Genomic DNA, 21,028 nt, shown 5'->3' on the forward strand with positions numbered 1-21,028 from the left:
CAGCCGGAGCTTCACCCAGCTGATTTCAGGAGCCAGCCTACCCTTCCACGCCCCAGCCCAGGGCAAGCAGCACCCCTAACAACCCCACCACAGGTCTTTTAGGACAAAGAGCAAACAGGGGCAGAGCCTCTAGGCACCACCCGAGTTACCAGGGCACCAGGCGAGTCAGCAGGAGCACAGCAATTCCTGTGTCCTTAAAGCTCATTCCAGGCTGCAGCCTCATCCATCTTACATTCTGGTAAGCAGGACATTTGCTGCCATCTGTGCAAACAGGCTGATGCGTGTTCAGCAAGCAAGTCATGTGAGTAAAATCTCCAGATTTCTGAAACTTCAGGCTTAACAAGGGTGCACACCTAACCTGGTTACACAGTGATCCAATCGTGTTAAGAAGCTATGCTACTGTCCCACGCTGTGGTGGTCTGTAGAAGTGCAGTAGTATGGCTGTTTTCCTTGTCAAAACTGGTTAGAGAAATTTTGCTAGAGTCACTGCAGTCATGCTAGCGACAGTTGTATTTGCAAGTCAGTTACAAGCACAGACCATGATACATATTTTCAAGATAGGTACTGAACTTCGAGCTGTAGTGTGGTCAGGGCTTCGAAGGCTAGAAATGACAAATGTAGATGGCTGAGACTGGGTCTGGTGGAGTTTCAATTAAATATGTAACAGCTTGTCTTATTCAGCTGCATAGGGCAGCATGGGAGAGTAAATCTCCCATCCTTTTGCTAGGCCTACTCAGTCCTGCTCTCAGGATAGTCCTCTCTTAAAAGCAAATTGGCAGAAAGTGGCTGGAGAGTGGTTGGTAGTTGTTGGACCCTTAGCTCTTCTTTCCCTTCTTGCTGGGCAGCTTAACTGGGCAGGTATCCGGGAGGAAATAAACTATACTCTTTCAGGGGTTGCAGTAGCATACTTTCCCTCGTGGAGCAAGAACAGCGCAGGGGAAGAGTGCCTCAGTGCAATGCTTGTGAGACAAAATGCCTCCTGGGGTTGAGCACTACCCCTTGCTCAGGGTTGGGCCTAAAAGCACAATCTAGCCCTAAGCATTTTCCAGAGCTGATGAAGTTATGTCACTATATCCAGCTAAACATCTCATTGTTGCGCTATCTAAACATTTCTGATTGTCTGAAAATTATACACAGATAAAAAAATTGGGGGAAATTGTGGCAGTTTATGTATAAAACTATCTTATTTAAAATCTAACTGAAATGATCTTAATGAGTTATGTTAGGTGAAATATTGGGTTTTCCTTTTTCTTTCTTTCTTTTCCTTGGCCTCACACAGGCATATTAATGATTATTTGTCAAAGTCACACTGTTTGCTTACAAGGTACGAAGGCTTTTTAGACACTATAATGACAGCTTTTGATTCACTTGATAATATTTAGAATAAGCCATAAAAGCCAATCTCTGAACGAACAGACCGTTTTTATTGGCTTTTAGTGCTATTACTGCTATCATAAGTGGTAAATTGGCCTAATGCAAGTAATACTGCTGTGTCATACTGTAAAACCGCTGCTTAGTTTTATATTTTATTTATTTTACATGAAAACATTTTAAGGCATGGAGACTATACTATCCTTTCATGACTACTGGCAGTTCCCTGCAGGCCAGGGCTGGAACAATGTGGAGAAGCTTGCACTGCTGCTTATGTTGTATCTCTTTTGTGCATAAATTCTCCTCTGGGTCAGTGCAGATCACATGGCTCAGGGCAAAGCATATGAGAGCCAGGGACAAAGCATTCTCATTTGAGGGGATCCAGCTGTGGAATGAACTTCCAGAGGAGATTAGACAAATCCAGAGTCTGAGCACCTTTAGGAAATGCTGCAAAGCCTTCCTATTTGATAAAACTTTATCACGATAAAGAGAGTGACATTCTCAACCACAACCAACTCACACTAGCCACTTAAAATCATCCCTACCTCAAGCAGATCTTTCTATAACCTGAAATAGAAAGACAGACTCCCTGAACTCCCCTAGGGACTTCACTATTGCTAATCTGTTTAACGCAGAAGATGCTCAGATACTATTGATAATGGCTAGCAATACATGGCTCCTAAAATCAGATACAATCCTTTTAATTATGGTGTTATAGAACAATTCTCAAAATATAAGAATGGACTGCATAAACAATGAAAAAGTATTGGTGATGATTGCAAATGCTAGTCAGAATCTGATGAAAAGAAAGATTCAGTTTGCAGGCGATATGTATGCAGTGTTGTTGAAGCCGTGTTGGTCCCAGGTATTAGAGAGATAAGGTGGGTGAGGTAATATCTTTTATTGGACCAACTTCTGTTGGTGAGAGAGACAAGTTTTCAAGCTACACAGAGCTCTTCCTCAGGTCTGGGAAAGGTACTCCAAGAGTCACAGCTAAATACAAGATGGAACAGATTGTTTAATATAGGCAGTTAGCACTTAGTCTATGGGACTGTCAAGGTTCCTTCCCCACTCTGAACTCTAGGGCACAGATGTGGGGACCTGCATGAAAACCTCCATGAAAAAAACATGAGAGTGTATCCTAGGCTTTTATGCAGCACCTATCCATTTGGTATTTAAGCCCTCTGTAGCTGAAATTCACCTCCATGCAGAGGGCCTTCACGGAGGTTTAAGTGGGAGTTAATTGATGCATGGACTTTGTGCTGGCTCTGAGCGCACAGAGGTAAATTTCACCAACTGGAATAATACTTGGAAAAACAGAGATGAGAAATACCAGTATGATTTTGCATTTGGCTTTGGAAAGTCTCATTGGGTATTTTTTTTTAGTTTGCAAAATAAGAGTGGTTGGAACCGGGGTTCTGTATCGGAATAACCAAAGGTTGGAAGATAAATGATTCTGCTTTGGGCCAAAGGGATATTCTGTTTTAAATTAAATGAAAGTATGCAGGTCCAAAATCTCCCCCACGTTGCACTGAAAATTCATTTTTAAAAACCCTACTCATTAGTTGTAAAGACTGAATAGCAATTAGCTGAAAAATATGCATGCAGCTAATGCAGTGATTGTGTGTAATGTAATTTACTTGTTTTATATATGCTACAGGAATAGGAAGGAGATTTGCAGATTCAAACTTTGGTTTTGGCATCCAAATGTCTGTGGGTTCCTGTAGGTTATGTGATCTTTTTTGCCCACACACATTGTCTGTTTTCCATTGGCATAAAGCTATTTGTTTTTGTTTTTCCTCTGTAACTGCTTTTCAATGTTTTGTTTGATCCAATACTTTTTATTTAGAACATTGCCTTCTATAAATTACCAAATAGACAGGACCTTTCTCACCTTAATTTTTATTCCTGATTGGTTTGCTTCAATGGGAAGAGATTAATAGGCCCTGTATTATTTTACTCTCTAGACCCTACTTACATGATGATATTGAAGCAGAGTACATATTTTCCTTTTCATTATGGATGCAGTGCTACTGCTAAATTGTGTACCCATCACATCTATTTAATCTCTAAAAACTTTAGAGAACTTGGCACCTGCATCTTCTGAGAATGTTGGAACAATATTTCCTTTCAAATTGCTTATGGGCATATTTCAGCAACGATGTAGGGAAGCTTAATTTGTGTTTGTAATCAGTTCAAAGATGCATCATCAGCACTGAAACATTTTTATTTGGCTGGAGGAGCTCAACAGAGAAGAATTCATCTACTTTTCTATCTCTGGAGCTTGTCAACATGTTCACGCAGAGGTTTTTTGTTACACAGATTTCTGGAGTGTGTCTATATAGAATGTGTGTGTAAGAATATATAACATTATCTTCTTAGACAGTGCAGTCATGGGTGCATTAAGAAGATAATAAACAATCTGTCTGAATTTATCATTTACCTAATTTTCTGCATTGTTTGTGTTCAGCGGGATTAAATCCAGAAACTAGAAGGGAAATTTAGAAACCTGAAGAGCTGCTGCCTTAAGTAGGGTGAAAATCATCTTGTGGAGAGGGCCAGCCAAAGCTTGCCCACCACTTAAGTGGTATTTAAGTCATGCATAGATCTTATGTTGGTCCTTTGCACGGGGATGAATTCCACCTGTAGTGAATTAAGGCCCGACTTTATTAAAAGAAAAATGGGAGACCTTTGAACCTCCGTAAAAACTGATCAGTGCCTCAGCTGCCATTTATTTTTCATTTTGAGGAATTCAATCGGGTCTTGTTACTTTAACTGTCACAGGGGCACTCCTCAGAATGATTGACTCTGCCTGATTCATTCTGCTTATCAATACATAACCTGGAAAAACTGAAAACAATTATCTGAAAATTGTAGCTGTGCAAAAAGAAACTTCTGAACTATGAAAAAAAATCTTAAATGGTAAAATACGTGCAGGCGTAGCACTGAAATACTTCCTGGCCAATGGATGAAAGTGTACTTCCATTTGAAAAGTTGCGTAGGTTACTTTGGAATGTATACATCTGAAGCCTGTTTATTTGCAGAAGGACTCTAAACTCATTCATGAAGTGGGGTCCAATACCTGGTACAGTAGTTCAGAGCAGGCTGCAGCTTGCTCTAACCTATGCTGGTATGATTGCCACCAACTTATTTATAACTCCCCTTCAGGCTGGGTGCAGCTGAGAATCTGGCCTATACAACAGATTATTTCTGATGGGTTATCTCTTAAGTAATAAAAAAGATTTCTAAATGACTTTTAGGAAAACCTCAGTGAGACATGGACAATTCTCACTAACAGGAGTGCAGACTGCTTTTTCACAGTAGTAAGCCTTCAGATACACACGCTGTATATGTGGCTTCATCAGGCCTTATCCTCCTCTGAGACCAGTATAAATCAAAAGCTACCCACTGAAGTCAGTGCAATTACCCCAGAGTACAACTGGTGTCAGTTATTATTTGTTTTTTGAGCCTTCAAAAATGTTTCCATTGGTTAAGGAAAATAACAGTATGCTTCCCTTTACCTTAGAAGAAAAGCAAACAGCTTACTTGAAATGATGGATGTACTAGAATCAAATACCAACAAATTCTTGTTAGAGAGAGGATTTATATTCAGGATCTTTAACAACTCTATTAAGAGTCTTCTGAAATACTCACCACTTTTATTGGTAGTAAACGTTCTTTATAATCCAGTATAGTTATTGTGCCTATTCACATACGTGCATCTTTCTGGCTTCTACAGGAGTACAACAGACCTGTTTTGCATTTAATAGGTCCTTAACCTAGGTGAGATGGTAAAATGCTTCGACTGAGCCACCTTGTGAATGGAATGTTTGCGACTGCTTCAGTAAAATCTTGGTCCAGCAGCTTGTAAGCACACTTGAGCCAAATTCTGCAGTCTTTAATTGTTGACACCCAAGAGGACTAAGGAAATGTGAGTTGGAGTCTATTCTGGATTGCACATCACCAGTTAAATTGTAGCTACGGTGCAGAATTCTGCCCTTGCTTATACTTGTGCCACCAAGGGCAAAGTTTAAAGACAATAAAGTTGCCCAGGCACAGCTGAGAGCAGAATTGGGCCTGCAGAATCTTTACTGATGCATGAGACAAAAAGAACATAGCCTATTTTCAGATCTTAGCTTGTTTACCAAAATGCTAGTTAGAAAAACTAGTTTTTCCTGGCAACTGAGCAAATTTGAATGGAAAGGAAATGAGACTTAACAGACATGGAACCATTTTTACAGTTGACTTTCAGAGTGGAAGTTTACTTTTAAATATCTTCCTATTGCTGGAGAATAGTGTGCCTTCTCGTTCAGATACTGTACATTCACACTATATGACTATCGTTGATTTTTTTTCATTTCCAAGGGGTCTGCAGTACAGAGATCAAGGACTACTCAGTTTATAAAACTGCCATTAGGAGCACTGAACTGGAATCATTTTACATTTCATATACTCCATTTCCATTGGAGGAGAGTCTTTAAATCTACTGTTTTACAACTTAAAGGAAGGGTTGTCTTAATTAGTTCATTTGGTCATAGTCCTGAAGCTGACATGGCACCTTCCAGGAATTCCAACCCTCTGGGATCAGTAGCATCAGTTTTTACGTCTTCTTTTTCTTGTCATTCCTAGCTGGACAGCATCAGCTAAGATTACAGCATTCATTGTGTAGTTATTTGGCTATTTTATTGGTTGCTGTATGAATAGGCCTGAAAGGTCCTACTTCACCAGCAGTCTTTTATAAAACTGTCCAAACCCATTACCATAATTCATGCTGGAAAGAGAGTGAAAACTTCTGGACCAAATCCCTGCCTTCAGCTTAATTTGGGAAGCCAGTTTATAGGTGTGAGAGCAGATTTGGGTCCACTGATTTCTGAATCTTTCAGGGTCCTAATCTGTTTAATTAACCTCCTGAATTTAGGATATGTCTACACCTCAAACTAAGGTGTGATTGTAGTGTGGGTAGGCATACCTGCGCTAGCTTTAATCTAGCTAGCATGGGTAACAACGGTAGAGACCTAGTATAAGCTCACTGGGGGTGCACTCAGATTGCTATTTGCAGTGAAGTTCATGTCACGACATCTTGACTCATATCGTTACCTCTGTTAGCTAGATTAAAGCTAGTGTGGGTATGCCTACCCACATCACAATCACACCTTAGTTTGCAGTGTAGCATAGCCTCCCATCAGGAGGTAAATTAAAGAGGTTTGGACTCTTTTAAAGAATTGGAAGTCAGTGGACCCAATTTATGCTTAGACCCCCTAAGTTATGGTAAGGGCTGCTTAAAACTCCAAGAACAGTCCAGAAAGCCATCTTATCTCTGCTCCAGGCTGATAATTCTGTGTTGTGCCATTAAGAGATGCAGCACAGAACCTCACCCCGTGGGACTATTTGTGGAGTAAGGTACTAGTTGGTGTGAATATCATCATTACAATCAGGTCCATAAAATAAGCAATACTCACTTTTATATGTACTGCCTTCTTTGGGAGTTAAATTTACTCCTGTGCAGAAGTCTTTATCTACTGCTTAAACCCTATTTTGTGGTTAAGCGCTGACACTGTTCTGACCCACTGCACAGGGCTCAATTTCACTCTAGGGTGAAGATCTATTGGTTAGAGCAGGGGATTAAAAGTCAGGACTAGAGATGTACACACTATTTGTAAGAAAATGAACCAAAAAAGAGCTTTTTTTTTTTTTTTTTGCCAAAATGCTGCTAATGTATAAGAACTTTAGAGTGGAAAGGGGCTATTTTGGGGAAAGGCTGGAGATTAGCATTTTTTCACACTTTTGGTGGAGGAGCAAGGAAGCCAGTTCATTCAGTTTTCATAGAAGTTACATTTGGAGGGGGATGCATGTGTGCAGAGCTGAGCTGACTGAAACAGTAGATCTTTGTGTGAAAATGTCACGGAACAAAATATGAATTTTACACAAATAAAATTGTTCTAGTGTCAGTTCCTGGGTTATAGTCCTTGCTCTAATCACTTTGGGTGAAACCGACTGCTGTGCTTCAGGCCAGCAGGAGGCCTATGCACCTCTTATGTCCCACAAGTCCCACTGAAGCCCTTACAACAGGCACATAAGTGATGCATAGACCTGTTCTGGCCCCTGGCACAGGGATCAGTTTCATCCTTACTACTTTAGGCAAGTATGTAATCTCTCTCTGCCTTAGTTTATCCATACAGATATAATTAACTCATGTTGTGAGACTAAATTTAGTGTTTGTACAGAACTCTGAGGACTTCTTTCCAGTTGGAACTTCAAACCAGATCTTCAGCTGGTGTAAATTGGTATATGTCTATTGACTCCCCTTTACCCCAGCTGAGGCTCTGACCGCTACTGTGTTACCACTACACCACTACAATGATGCAAGTGAGAGGTTGGGGGCTATTGCCCAGTTAGTTTCCGCCGTGCATTCACATTTTCAGAAGACCCTCTGTGATGCTCTAATATTGTCTTGATTTAAATTAAACATTTCAAGAGTGTTCAGTAGCTCTCAGTGTTGTTTCTTACCTGGGGTGTGATGGTCTGGTGGTTGCACATCTGGCTGGAGTGTGAAACCGGTGGGAACGATGGGTTACGACCGCTCAAAGGACATTTCTTTAACACTACCTGCAAGTTACATCAGTGTCTCTTTACTCATTCATATTTAGTATACTAATAAAATGATGATAATACTGATCCAAATTCTATGTTGGTATAACTGGACAAAACTCCACTTTAGAGGAGCTTGTATCCATTTATGCTAGCAGAGAGTTTGGCCTATCATATTTTTTAGAGAGAAGTGGGTAATTGATCCTATGCGGTAACATTCACTTGAGTTGAGATGTTTCATATATCTCTTCACTGTTTGACCTTGTGCAGTTTCACAGCCTCCAGTTTTACAATAGGACAAAATACATGGTTTCATTGTGAAAGCTGTTTGTGCTTCGGATATAGGTCCGCTCCTCCTTATTATCAGGCCTATTTCAGTAGAAAGTGAGCCAGTGTTTGCTTCACAAAACTGTCTGTGTACTTAGCAAAATTTTCCTCACAAATGGGCCCATTTTTGAGTACACAGTGAAATGCAACAATCCTTGAATTCTGAGTAGTTTTGCATTTAATTACCAGTATTTTATATACAGAAGGCCCTGATCTTGCAATCAGATCAACACAGATGGACCCACTGAGAGTCCCATTACCTTCAGTTTGCAGGAAATCTGATTATTTTTAGGTGCATTGACCAATCTCTGCAGTCCCAATCCAATTGGAATGAGTGACGGAGAGAGCAGTTCCAGTTATGCCTGTTCTGAGACCAGTTGGCAGCCTCATCGGATGGGAACAGCAATCAGAACAGCTCATTTGTGGGAATATGTGGGGCCAGATCCTGGCACCCCATTCCAGCTGTTTGGCACGGCATTGGGAGCACAAAGCAGCTCAAAAGCAACTCTGAAAGAGAGAGGGGCATCATGAGATGCCAAAAAGCCGACATACCAAACTCTACACACCCACTTCCAGCTCTCCAGTGAAGCGAATATATTGCGAATGGACTACTGGCAGGAAGAGTTGTGGTTGAAGTCTCCAGTGATCCCTAACTGGTGGAATGAGGCCATTACTGATGACTTAACTTACAGCAGCCCTTGCAGCAGTATTATGGTTCTAAACCTGTGGAGTCTCTCATATGGTAATCTAGTTCCAGGTCTACAAGTTTGACCCAAGAGGTATATAAATGTGCTAGGACCCTTTAACAGGCTAGCAAGACAGGGCCACTCATTTTCTAGTTTAATTCTCTATAATTATTCTATTTATTTGAATTACAATAGTGCCCACAACATGCTAGATACTATACAGACATAGGAAGAGACAGTTGGTGCTTTGAAGACTGGCTTGTAAGATGAGCAACCAACAAAGCGTGAGGGAAAGGGTTAATACGTATCAATACAGTCAGAGTTGTTACTGGTGAGCAAAGCTCTGCAGGTCTGCTGACTGTGTTTGTCAAATGAACATAATATATTTTTATAATGACATTAAGGCCCATTTGATGGCCCTCTTGTTTTTGTGGCCAGAAGTTTCACCCTCAGTATAGGGCTTTGACTCTTACCAATGCCGATGCTATAAGCCAGAGTCAAAAAGACTCCTGTTAGCAGTGCCATTCTTTGGAACTAATTTAATACTAAGGTCCTTTCAGCTAGTGCTGGCAAGGTGGAAGTTAAATATCCCTTCCAAAAGAGTAGAGAATAAATAAAGCTGATATTTGGGTCAACATTTCCTCTGTTAGTTAAACAGGTTCTAATATTCAAGGCCCATGAGTGCATAATGGGTCTCTCATTTGCATACAGAGTCACTGCACTACAATACATAACTTATTACTTTATAGAGCACTTTGGGAAACCTCGAGTATGACAGACACTATATAAAAATCAAATTCCATACTATATTTCTTATGCATATTTCTGCTACTATGTGGTTCATGATTGTTTTTTCAGAAGGAACAAATAATCAATACAAAACCATGAATAAAAATAACTTGTCTTTAAAAGTGAATGCTAAAAGAACATACAGCTTTTTACTCTGCCTAAAGAAAACTCATTGTTTATTGGGATGGCTGAAAGCTATGTTATTATTTTTAAAATGTTTAAACATAGAAGTCGAGCTACTGCTGGAGGCTGTTTGGTTTGCTCCTAGCTTGAAAACCAGAAGCGATACACAAGTATTTAAAATGTTTGCACACAAAAAATGTTGTAAAAATTATTAATAAAACATACAAAATCAATAGAAATAACGGAAAAATAAAAATGTCTATCTCTTCCAAGAAACTTCACAACCATTTATTAACTCAGTCACTGTGAAAAACTTTCAGGCCCAATTCTACTCTCTGTTGCATTTCACAATAAATTGTCATCAGTGGGTAGAATTTGGCTCTTAACCTCCAGAAGAGACTGATAACGTGAGAAAAATATTATTAATGCTAATGAAACATAGGACCCCGGCTCTACTTATCATTTCATCAATCAGGCATCCCTGAAACACACTCCTCAAGAGAATGAAGTAGATACATAATGATAGGGTGATCAGATGTCCCGATTTTATAGAGACAGTCCTGATTTTCTGGGGCTTTGTCTTAGGTAGGTGCCTATTACCCCCCACCCCCATCCCAATTTTTCACACTTGCTGTCTGGTCACCCTACATAATGAAACAGATTCATAGATTCCAAGGCCAGAAGGAACCATTGTAATCATCCAGTCGACCTATATAACACAGAACTTCCCCAAAATAATTCCTAGAGCATATCTTTTAGAAAAGAGCCAATCTGAATTTAAAAGTTGCCAGTGATGGAGCATCCACCCCGACCCTTGGTAAATCGGTCCAATGGTTAACTAATTTATGCATTATTTCCAGTCTGAATTTGTCTAGCTCCAGCTTCCAGCCATTGGATCTTGTTATAACTTTCTCTGCTAGATTGAAGAGCCTGTTCCCCATATAGGTACGTATAGACTGTAATCAATCACCTCTTAACCACTTTGTTAAGCTAAGAAAATAGAACTCCTTGAGTCCTATCATAAGACATGTTTTCTAATCCTTTAGTCATTCTCATAGACTTTAAGGTCAGAAGGGATCTTCATGATCATCTAGCCTGGCTTCCTGCACATTGTAGACCCCAGAACCTCATCCATCCACTCCTAAAATAGACTCCTAACCTCTGACTGACTTACTGACGTCCTCAAATCATGGTTTAAAGACTTCAAATTACAGAGAATTCACCATTTACACTAGTTTAAACCTGCATGTGACCTGTGCCCCATTCTGCAGAGGAAGGCGAAAAAACCCCAGGGTCTCTGCCAATCTTGCCCAGGGGGAAATTGCTTCCCGCCCCCAAGTATGGTGATCAATTAGACCCTGAGTGTGTGGGCAAGACCACCAGGCAGATACCTGGGAAAGAATTTGCTGTAATAGTTCTCGTGGCTCTTCTCTGAACTCTGTCCAATTTATCAAAATCCTTCTTGAATTGTGGACATCAGAACTGGACACAGGATTCCAGCAGTAGTCACAGAAGTTCCAAATAACCTATCTACTCCTACTGGAGATTTCCCAGTTTATGCGTCCAAACATCATATTAGCCTTTCTGGCCTCAACATTCCACTGGGAGCTCATGGTTAGCTGATTGTCCATCATGTCCCCCAAATCTTTTTCAGAGTAACTCTTCCCAGGACAGAGTCCATCACCCTGTAAGTATGAACTATATTCTTTGCTCCTAGATGTATATGTTTACATTCACCATATTAAACACATATTGTTTGCTTGCACCCTCCTTACCAAGCAATCCAGATCACTCTGCATGTTTTTGACCTATCCTCTTCATTATTGAACTCCCCCAATTTTTGTGTCATCTGCAAACTTTATCAATGATCACTTTGTTTTCTTTTAGGTCATTGATAAAAATGTTAAATAGCGTAGGACCAGGAACCAATCCCTGTGTGACCCATGAAGTGAGCTGTAGCTCACGAAAGCTCATGCTCAAATAAATTGGTTAGTCTCTAAGGTGCCACAAGTCCTCCTTTTCTTTTTGTGAATACAGACTAACACGGCTGTTACTCTGAAACTTGCTCGATGATGATTCCATTTATATAGTTGGAAGACCTATTGGTTAGCAAGTTTTTAATCCATTTACTTTGTGCTACATTCATTTTATATCATTCTAGTTTTTTAATCAAAGTGTCATGTTACACCAACCAAGTCAAATGCCTTTGAAGGAAGTCTAAGTACATTATTTCAACACCTTTATCAGCCAAACTTGTAATTGCTTCAAAAAAATACCAGGTTAATTTGACAAATACTGTTGATGAGAATCATCAGCCTATAATGCAAGGATCTAAGAGACACAATAAAGCTGAATCCTATTTGAACCCGTGCCGACAAATGGATATGACTAGGGTCAGGAGATCCAAGCTCCCCACCACCCCTCTGGGGTCTTTCTATGTTGTTAGGCTAGTCTCTTAACTTCCCTGTGCTTTAGTCTCCTATCAATAAAATGATGATAATGATTCACCTTCTGCATCATGTCAAATTGTGTGTTATGCTGGAATGGATTTGGTCTCATTCATGTAGTTTTGATGTTACAAGTGCCAGTGCAACACTGTCTTGTTGCATCAGAAACTTCTTTGGTTGTCTCTATCGGAACTATTGCCTTCTGTGAATCTCATCCTGCAAACCTTGCATACACAGAGTTTCCCCGACACTGGATTTGTGTACAGAAGGAAGGAAGTTGTTACTGTTCAACCAAAAAGAGAATCTATGTTGCCCAATCAGTTTTGCCCAATGCTATGATTTTCATGCCTTGGAAGTGCCACTTCTACAATGATCTTGTCAGCATATGGAGTGAAAAACAAGAAAAAAATAAAATCTTGTTCTGTTTAATTGCAGGGCGAATTACTCCCAATGACTAGACCTTACCACTCAGTTAACATACAGTAGGAATAACATAAATATAATAAAACACATTTTATAGATTACAATATAATCATTAATATAAATGAGCTCTTCATTCTTGCAAACCTATGCATCTAGTATTTCAAAATAACAGATCACTTCTTTTTACCCCTCCTAAAAATTGTTAGAATTAAAAAGTCATTTTATATAATACAAACCATAACACACTCTTGAGCATGGAGTATGTGAGAAATGCATTTCATAAATCTTGTAATGTTTTGCCTTAGAATCTCCACTCTTTAGTGCATATAGTTATCATATATACACTGTACGAAGTATTGTGAAATAACATACAGTGACTCTACTAGTCAAAGATAGTCTTCGTGTCTGCTTATATTTTGTAATTTGTTATGTATTAACCTGGAAGATCAATTTTTAGAGTGTAAAATATTGAAGAAACTTCCATCTTTATAATTGTAGCTATGTGCAATTATGAAATAAGTAACATAATCTTATATGTATTTTTCTTCTTAAATGCTTTTAAACAAATCTTGCACTTGAATAAAATCTGAATGCTTTTAATAATTATTAGCAATTTATTTCCTACAGAAAGAAAAGTTTTGCGGTCTCCTTCTGTGGTACTTCTCTTCACTTTTCTTAACATTTGTTCATCTTCCTTATATGCAAAAAGAAAACAATGCTAACAGATGGATATTGGAAGTAGATTATAATATTGTCTTTCCCTAACATAGATAATATAGGGCCAAACTCCAAGGTACGTACTTAATTGTTACCCAACTCTGTATAACCCGTACAAACTTTGATTCACTTAACTCGTAGTTTGACTTAGTAAAACCTTGGAAAGGAGCTTGGGGTTTGGTCCATAATGCTTTGTGGCTGTAGCAGGCTTATAATAATAATTACAAAATAATAATTATTAATAATAAATAAGAAAATAATTAATAAATAACAAAGCTTCCCCTATGATTGCAAGCTCATTTATATCAAGAAATCAAACCTTTGAGCAGCTCTAAATTCTGACAACTTAGGCCATCTGGAAGACTAAACAAAATTACTTGCATGTACTGGAGACTTCCAGCTAGAGGACTCTCGGGATGAAATCTGGGCCCTATTGAAGTTAATGGGAGTTTCATCCACGTTCTTTTGTCTTTATGCTGCAATCAGTTTTAATAAACCAAAAGAATTATATCTGAATATAAATAGAAATGTAATAAATAACAATGCAACCTACCTTCATTCAACCAAGGAATATTTTGCTTGTCATTTTGAAAGCTTTCAGTTGCTCTGATTTTTACCTTGTCTGTCTCGTCTTCTGACATCTATTTGGGAGAAAAGAATTTGGGGATGGCAAAAGTTCCTCTTTAAACCAAGGTTCCAAACAAAAAGTGTATTCTCTTCTTAGGTTGCTGATATCATGTAATGAACTATGAATACATATACTATTTTTTCTGATCCATGATATACTGTATAATCTCTCACACAATACACTAATATAGCATTTCTAAATCAATATTAAATGATTGCTGATTGTAGATGCAGTCTTCAGTAATGTGGTTATAAATTATATTATGAAATGCATTTATAATAAATTCTTAACATGGTGGTAATACAAGTACATTATAACACATATCATAGATCCACTATGGCTAAAAATATCCACACTGCCTATTTAATGCAGTTATAAAGAATGCTATCAAAGTAAGCTATAATTAAATAAATAATAATGAAGTATTTATAAAGGTAACTTTAGAAAAGTGTAACCAATAAAATCTTTACCAACACTTTCAGCAATTTATTTGCTCTAACGAGAATCATCCAACCCAAAGCATGTGAAGTTACAGTACCTGAGGGTATTATATATACAGTAACTATTAGACCATACATTGTAGTTTACTTCCATTGTTTGCTAGGAATAAAATTAGGCTGTCTAGTCTTCTTCTAACTGCTTTTTTATTCACTACGTCCAGTTGCTAAAGCATTTCAATATTTTTACCTGTATATTACAATCAGAAGAGGTAAAAGTAGTGGGGTTTGGAAGCAGTTCAGCAGTTCTTCCTGCAGCCTCCTTTGTTGTCTGTTGATGTCCAGCATTCCCTTACACAGACAAAACTGAAAGGATGAGCAATGCGCTCTCTTCCTCCCTGACGTGTGGTGCTGGATTTGTCTTGCTGCCAGAATCAGCCAATTTACTGCTGGGTTGGTTTTTGGGGTTTTTTTTTTCCATGCACTATCAAACGTGGAGCGTTGGGGGTGGGGGATGGCGGAGAACAACATCTCAGCCCTATCAGAGTGGCATAAAAACGTCATCTTTCCAAATCAAGAACAGTTTGGAAACACATTAGTGTTGCAGTTCATAACTCAGTGACTCTGTAAAAGAAGGGAAAAGAGCCGGGAAATTAATAGCGACAAATCAGGTAAACGTACCAGAATGTTTTGGCTAAATGCAAGTTAAAATAATAATGGATGTGTGCAAACTAGTCCAGAAGTGCCCCTTTAGGAAAGATCTAACCTAATCCTGTGAAGTGCCGTGCTCTTTCAAACTCCCAGTGAGTTTAGTGGGTCTTCTAGTCAAGGGTGCCAAAGGGAGCAGGCCTGGATTAAGTAGGATTTATTTATAATTATTAATTGTATTGCGGTAGTGCCTAAGGGCCTCAATCGGGGACAGTCCCTGTCCCAAAGAGCTTACAGTCAGCGCCTCATAGGTTCAGAGCTATTGTCTCTCTCTGGCCTGATCTTGTGAGGTGCTGTATGCTTTCATTAATGGGCTGTATAATGCTCTCATCAAAGTCATTGGCAAAACTCCCATTGACATTACTGGAAGCAGGATCAAGCCCAATGCTAGTGGGATTTGAGGGCTCAGAAGCCCACAAGATCTTGTATACAAAAAGATGTGTAATATGCAGCAAGAAAGAAAAAGCCACTCATTTTCAGGGCTGAATTTTGAAAATATTAATTATGGAATAAATTCAGAGTTATCCAGTTATCTTACCTTTCTGCAATATTTACAAAATTTCAAGCAGTATTTGTAACTAGATACCGTAATCCAAGATCCCAATGCTTAAGCGTGGCCAATAAATAATAACACATTCCCTTTGTTATGACAATATCTTCTTCTCCTCTCCCATCACATGTCATTCTTTCTCACAGGGAGAAAATATTGTTTCTTTCTCTTTTTAAATCTCCTGTCCAACATGACTGAGATTCTTCTACCGTCCTTAGCTAGTTGTGAAATGCAGGTTAGGCTCTTACTATATATCAGCATGATGCAAGGATGAGACTCACATTGGTTTAAAAAACATAATTTAAACAGGGTAATTTGGGAATAACTGCAACCACTGGTTGGGTGGCAGGGAGGTATAAAGGAGTATGTCCACACTGGCATTTTAATATCCTGGGTGGAACTTCAGGAGTGTTCTCACCCCCTGATTTTCCCCTTCAACACACACACATCTTTTTCATGTGGTTACACCTGTGACTTTGGGTGGGGAACAGAGGCAAGTGCTTGGAATCTACAAATAGTGGTGCTGATACAGCAATTGGATCCACATTGTTGCAGGCAGACTCCCGTGTCTGTGTAGAGTTCCACTGAAATCAATTAGACTTGCATAGGTCTGCCTACATAGATCTGATTGCAAAATCAGGGCCAGTGCTAGTGTTCTATCAGGAAGTACCATGTCAAATGAAGAGATTGGTTGATTTAAAATATATTAGAAACAGACCCATTTAGATGTATTCATTCAAGCCGTGCTTTTTTCCAGGGATTTTCTCAAAGTCCTTAAGCCAAAACAACCCCCAGAACTACCACACCTCAAAAGTGTTCCCAGGTAGGCGTTATCTTCTGGAATCCAAAAATATGTGTATTGTTGCCAGTCATCGACATTCCATTGGCAAATGTCTCCCCCGTAACCTGTAAGGATTCTGTTTGTCAAAAAAAGTTAAATAAATTGGGGCATGTATTCTATAACAGAAGAAAGAAAAGAGTCTCCTCTGATCTTTGCTATAGGATCCCTTTCAAAATAATAGCGCAATATACGTAGGACACAAAACTGACGTTATGGTTTAATATGTAGCAAAAGAAGGAACCTCCAAAGTGGTTCAGAAGAAGGTCAGAAGAATTTCCTGGTCAAAGTGGTCTCCATTGCTGACTTTCAATGAATGGTCCTAGTGTGTTTTCTATCCAGGAACATTAACTGAAAACTTTTATTATCCTGGTCAACTAGTTTTCAACTGAGACATGTTCCTGTGTGCTATTTTTGGCATCAATTAATTATTTTGGATGAATGCATCAATATTTTTATTTCCTAATCAGTCTTAAAATAGTTAGAGGAAAGGCCGGCTGTCATGCATTCTCAACAGTGTTAGGCTTTGAAGAGGAGAAAAAAATAACATTATGCAAGAAGATAGTTAATATATTGAGTAAACTTGTTTCTATTAAAATGCTAATTGAATTTTTAAAGCCATGGCCCATTTTAAGCAACCGAACTTTAGTTTATGGGTTGATAATTCATTTCATTTTTATTTTATAGGTTTTATTTTATAGCTATTAAATAGCTATGGGCCATCACTTGTTCCTTTTCTTCCAGATTATGAAATAGGGCATTTATATGGAGGATAAAAAATAATCATCATGCCAAAATAGATGTGATATCAATCTGTTGCCAGATAAATGTACTGCATCAAATGCTTGTTGAAATTTAGGCATATAAAAGAGTTTATTTTTCTGGTCTGTTCAACTAGGAATGCATTCAAGGACTTCATAGAAAAGGATCCTTTAATAGATTGTAGTATCCATCAAATCCAGAGAAAAAATTCATCTCAATCCCAGTCCTAGCAAATCTCCAAACTGTCAGGACTGCTTCACATGCTTAGTGTTAGGTCAAGAGTCCAGGACCATGTTCAGTCTCGGAATCTAAGTGAGGAATAAAGGTCTAAGATTCCTAGGTGTATCCAGATGGCAAAGAGGTCAACATTATATTTCTGTGTCTTAAGTGACTTTTATCTGAATATATGAAGTATATCCCTAGTGGTTTCATTTCCGAGAGAGGTCATGTAAATGATGACATTTGCATCAACAGCCACATGAAATGTCCAAAGCACAGCATTCGGTCAAGCAGTTATATTTCTCTTGTGCCTTATACTGACAGCATGTAGCCAGCTCAGTGTGTGCTGGCAAGCGGTGCTTTGTAGCTTTGGAAAATCCCATGCTACAGTAAATTTGCATGAGAAGTTCCATTCCTCTGCTACTTTTTTTCCATGATCATTTCCAATAATAATGTATAATGTGTCCTGTCAGAGTTAAGGACTCTCTTCTTAATCACACTTCTGTAGGTAGAATATTAAATTGTGGGCATATAAAAATGTACAGCCAAATTATCCTGGTGACTTCATGTACCGTGTGTGATCTTTTCAGCCACGCCATCCAGTCTTGTGAATGTTTCAAATGCAAAATAGCTTGTTTGTATGGACCTCCTCAAATTTGCGATATCAAACAAATGTTCTATATATTGCAACCACTCGAAGCAGTACAAAGAAAATAAGGACTTTGCAGAACTTCAGAAAGCTAATGAGAAGCAATCTTCTATACAGTAGAGTTTTGCAGAAACTCTGTGTACCACATTGAGAGCTGTGGAACTTTGTTTTACTTTGTTACTCACTGGCATAGCAGACTGGCGACGCGTGGTACTGTGTTTAAAGAGGGGGAAATGGGGAATAGACATTTGTAGGGGTTTGCAGTAGAAGTTTAGCCAGAGGTTACTAATGTCATAGAGGAAGCAGAGGAGAAAAATACCCCAAATGCTCCCATATTCCCACTGTAAAATTAAAAAGAAAAATACCAATTTCTACATGAACAGCTTGTTTACAGCAAGCTGGGATGTAAATCAACCCCGCACTAGCCTGCCGTGCACTGAGTGTCCGCGTGACACGCACTATCCATTCCTTAGTGCGCTTTGATCTGCTCCCATTTGAAGGTGGGTCATTATAACAGAGAACTGTTAGTGCATGTCAGTAGGGTCCACATGGACAGTTAGCGTGTAGCAGGTTAGTATGGGGTAGAGTCACACCCCAGCCTGATGCAAACTAAGCGTTTGTGTCCCAAGAGGCAACAGCAACTATGAGAGCAGAAGGTCTTTTCAAGTGCTAAGCCTTGTTTTCTTTGCCGCCAAGTCCTTTTCTCCTTTATTACTTGTCATTTGAACCACAGTAGTACTTAGAGGCACAAACTGAGATCAGGGCCCAACTGTGCTGGGTGTTGTAGTTACACAAGAGAGAGCTCCCTCTCCCAAACCGTGTGCAACCTGTATAGATGACAGACAAAGGGGGTAAGAGGAAAAACAGAGGCTTAGAAATGTGAAGCGATTTGCCCAAAGTCACACAGCAGATCAGTGGCCAAGATGGGAATGAAACTTAGGTGTCCTAACCCACAGTCCAGTGCACTACTGACCTGCAAACTCTGCCTGCCCTTTCAGGTGTTAGTTCTTCCTTGATCTCTCTGTTATCTGGCCTTCTCATTCTTCTCATTCTCTCCTAACATAGTCTATTTCAGCTACATTTTCCAGCCATCTCCTTCCTGGCTAGTTAACCTCAATGGGCTTCTCTTTACTGCAATGTTAGCTTGAGGTGTAACATGAGTGTTGCCCCCAATCCAACTTCTGTCCAAACACAAAAATCTCCAGCTTGAGTTAGGTGGCACTGTAAACCCAAGCTAACTGACCTATACAGGGGTATGGGTTGAAGCTGGAACATGGCTGTTCAAGTTAGCAATGCAGAGAGGATGCAGCTGTCTGTGATGTTAATCCAGTCAGTTTGAGTGGTGTTTTGCAGTGTGGCTGCTGTCACTCAAGCTCGACTCCCTCAAGAGGAATTAGCTGGAGTGTAGATAACTTGAGCCAACTCTGAAGTGAAGACATACCCTATGTCTTAGTTTCAATGAAAGCACTGTGTTTTTAAACTGGAAGAAAACCAGACTTAAGCATTTTCCCTCTCCCCTGACTTTTTGCACTTTTATGCAGTGATGAGCTGCCAAAAGCTGAAGAACCAGTTCCTTCAGTCGCTCCTGTTCTTCGGCGGCACTTCGGCGGCAGGTCCTGCAGTCGCTGAAGGACGTGCTGCCGAAGAGCCGGAGCCAGTGAAAGGCCTGCCGCCGAAGACCCGGAGCGCCGCCGGGTGAGTAAAAATTAAAAAAGGGAGCCTCCCCAGCTGAGAGCTCAGGTGGGCCGGACAGGATGGTCCTGCAGGCCGGACTTTACCCACCCCCTTTAACAACCGGTTCTAAACCGGCTTCAAAATTTAACAACAGGTTCGTGCGAACCGGTGCGAACCAGCTCCAGCTCACCACTGCTTTTATGTAAACTACTTTCCACCAGTCATCCTTAAAGAAACATGGCTTGATTGCAGAGTTACTGAGCTCCTACAACACCCGCTGAAGTTAACAGGAGCTGTGGGAATTCAGCACTTCCAAATATCAGGCCCAGTGTTTAAATGAAACTGAACTTCAAAAAGGGAAATAGTTTTCTGGTCCTTTTGGATCCCAGAATAGGTATTTATTCTAACATTTGATCAGCTATTCACAAATGATGCCTTTGTATCTTTAAAATGACTACAAACCAAATTTAAAACTGGAAGCTCTCATCTCTAATGTTATCTGCAGATAAGATAAAGCTTTGAAGCACTAACAGAGTCTAATTGGAACAGAATACCAATACAACCCCAAATTAATGGAAAGCACAAGAACTGGGGGGGGGGGTGGTCTGTAGCTTTAAACTAGGACCATTTATTCACAAATGTTATAGAATTTCATTTTAAAAAGTTCAGGTCATTCTCTGGAGCGTAGATGAAAGATCAGAATTTTCTGATTCAATGTATGATGCCGCATACTTCAAAAACAACCATGAGACATAAAAATACAATTAATACAAAACAAAATAATTTTACATAACTATCAGCGTTTGTCAAAAATAAAACCAGCTATAGCTGTATGGGAGAAAAAATGGTGCTGAATATATTTGTTACCAATTCTAGGTCTTTGACTTCCTATAGGTAGATAATGGAAGATGTCATCAGTTCTCAGAATGTTTCAGTGGTATCAAGGAGACTAAACTCTGCCTCATGGCCCCAGCCTAAAACTCTGTGGTTTGGCCACTTCTGGTCCCCCTGCCACAAGAGGTGTTCCAGGGGCAGGGAGCAGGTGTGTCAGGGCCAGGAGGGACTGGAACCAGAATATAATGCATTCTGGGG

The 21,028-nt window shown here is 39.5% G+C and overlaps 1 protein-coding gene across 1 annotated transcript in view; it reads right to left on the bottom strand.

Annotated features, from left to right (window-relative positions):
• MDFIC2 (MyoD family inhibitor domain containing 2) overlaps nt 1-14,112 on the bottom strand; it is a 48,675-nt gene extending 34,563 nt beyond the window's left edge. Inside the window, exon 1 of the mRNA XM_074959672.1 lies at nt 14,025-14,112. Coding sequence (XP_074815773.1) covers nt 14,025-14,112 — 88 coding nt within the window. The remainder of the gene's footprint in view (nt 1-14,024) is intronic.
• Between the last annotated feature and the right edge of the window lie 6,916 nt (nt 14,113-21,028).

Source organism: Natator depressus, chromosome 7, assembly GCF_965152275.1.
Source record: "Natator depressus isolate rNatDep1 chromosome 7, rNatDep2.hap1, whole genome shotgun sequence".
Classification (NCBI taxonomy): Eukaryota; Metazoa; Chordata; order Testudines; family Cheloniidae; genus Natator; species Natator depressus.